This window comes from Sturnira hondurensis, unplaced genomic scaffold (assembly GCF_014824575.4).
Source record: "Sturnira hondurensis isolate 20B ecotype Veracruz unplaced genomic scaffold, ASM1482457v3 Scaffold0007983, whole genome shotgun sequence".
Lineage (NCBI taxonomy): Eukaryota > Metazoa > Chordata > Mammalia > Chiroptera > Phyllostomidae > Sturnira > Sturnira hondurensis.
The window spans coordinates 1-1,264 of record NW_028080614.1 but is presented as its reverse complement, the minus strand read 5'-3'; the positions used below and the strand labels follow the sequence as shown (position 1 = coordinate 1,264).

Here is a 1,264-nt window from a genome sequence, read left to right as displayed (position 1 = left end):
TTACTCTATCAACTTTTAGACATTCAGGGGCTACCCCATCAGGGGGAACTTTAGTTCTCTGGCCAAGAAATCATTTTGTACAACTTCATTGGCATTCTGCAGATCTTTGGGCCTGAAATACAGGTGTCCAAAAATCCCACCACCTATTCGTCACAAAGACAGACACGCAGGGAGAGACAGACAGGAAGTCCAGCCACAGTTGCCTCTGCTGTGCAGATGCCTCTCATCCGTCCCAGCTGTGTCAGGATGGCTGCTGGTCAGCTCCTGACAGGTGGGCTGCCATGTGCCCCTCCCTCAAGGCCCTCTGGCTCTCTCTCCACACCCAGAAACCCCCGCCAGGCCCTGGAGCCCCCTCGCCTTCAGCCCACCCCAGCTCACCGTGGCCGAAGGGGAGACCGCCACCTTCACCTGCAGCTTCTCCAACACGTCTGAGCACTTTGTGCTCAACTGGTACCATGTGAGCCCCAGCAACCAGACGGTCAAGCTGGCTGCCTTCCCCAAGGACAGCAGCCAGGTCCACCGGGACCCGCGCTTCCGAGTGACGTGGCTGCCCAACGGGCAGGACTTCGAAATGAGTGTCCTCACCGCACAGCGCGATGACAGTGGCACCTACCTCTGTGGCATCATCTACCTGCCCCCCGAGATGCAGATCTACGAGAGCCCCCACGCAGAGCTTCTGGTGACAGGTGCAGCAGTGAGGCTGAGGGCGGGGTGGGGTGGGGCGGGGCCCGTGAGGCCCAGTGGCAGGGACTCTCCGAGCTCCCCGCCCCTCCCGGACTTGGTCCCACACCCAGGGCCACAGTGACCAGTGGCTAAGGGCTTCTGTGCTTAGAAGCCCCCCAGACCCACTTCTCCTGCGGGAGGGGCAGGGGCAGAGCCTCTCAGGGTCTTGCAGGCCTGGCTGAGGCTGGTTCATGCAGGAGCCTGTCCACTCAGGACTTGAGGAGGGCAGGGCAGGACCCTAGGCCCCTGCTTTGTGTCCCCTCCCCTGATCCTCTGCTCTCCGTGTCTCCAGAGAGAACCCTAGAACCACCCACTGAGCCCCCCAGCCCCCCAGCCAGGCCTGCAGGAAAGCTACAGGGCCTGGTCATCGGGGTTACCAACGTCCTGGTGGGCATCCTGCTGCTGCTGCTGCTGACCTGGGTCCTGACCACCACCTTCCCCAGGGCCACTCAAGGTAACACCCCAGCCTGGTGGAGCCCAAGGCCTCGTCCACCAGCCCATCCCCCACAGCCCTCCACGGTGAACACCCCCAGGGAGCAGG

At 62.4% G+C, this 1,264-nt stretch overlaps 1 protein-coding gene across 1 annotated transcript; it reads left to right on the top strand.

Annotated features, from left to right (window-relative positions):
- Positions 1-271: 271 nt before the first annotated feature.
- On the top strand, positions 272-1,177 carry LOC118992166 (programmed cell death protein 1-like; the record flags this gene model as incomplete). Its single annotated transcript, XM_037053845.1, has 2 exons — positions 272-686; positions 1,016-1,177. Coding segments are annotated over 2 exons (577 nt in total), but the record flags the coding sequence as incomplete, so codon positions are not given.
- Positions 1,178-1,264: the final 87 nt, after the last annotated feature.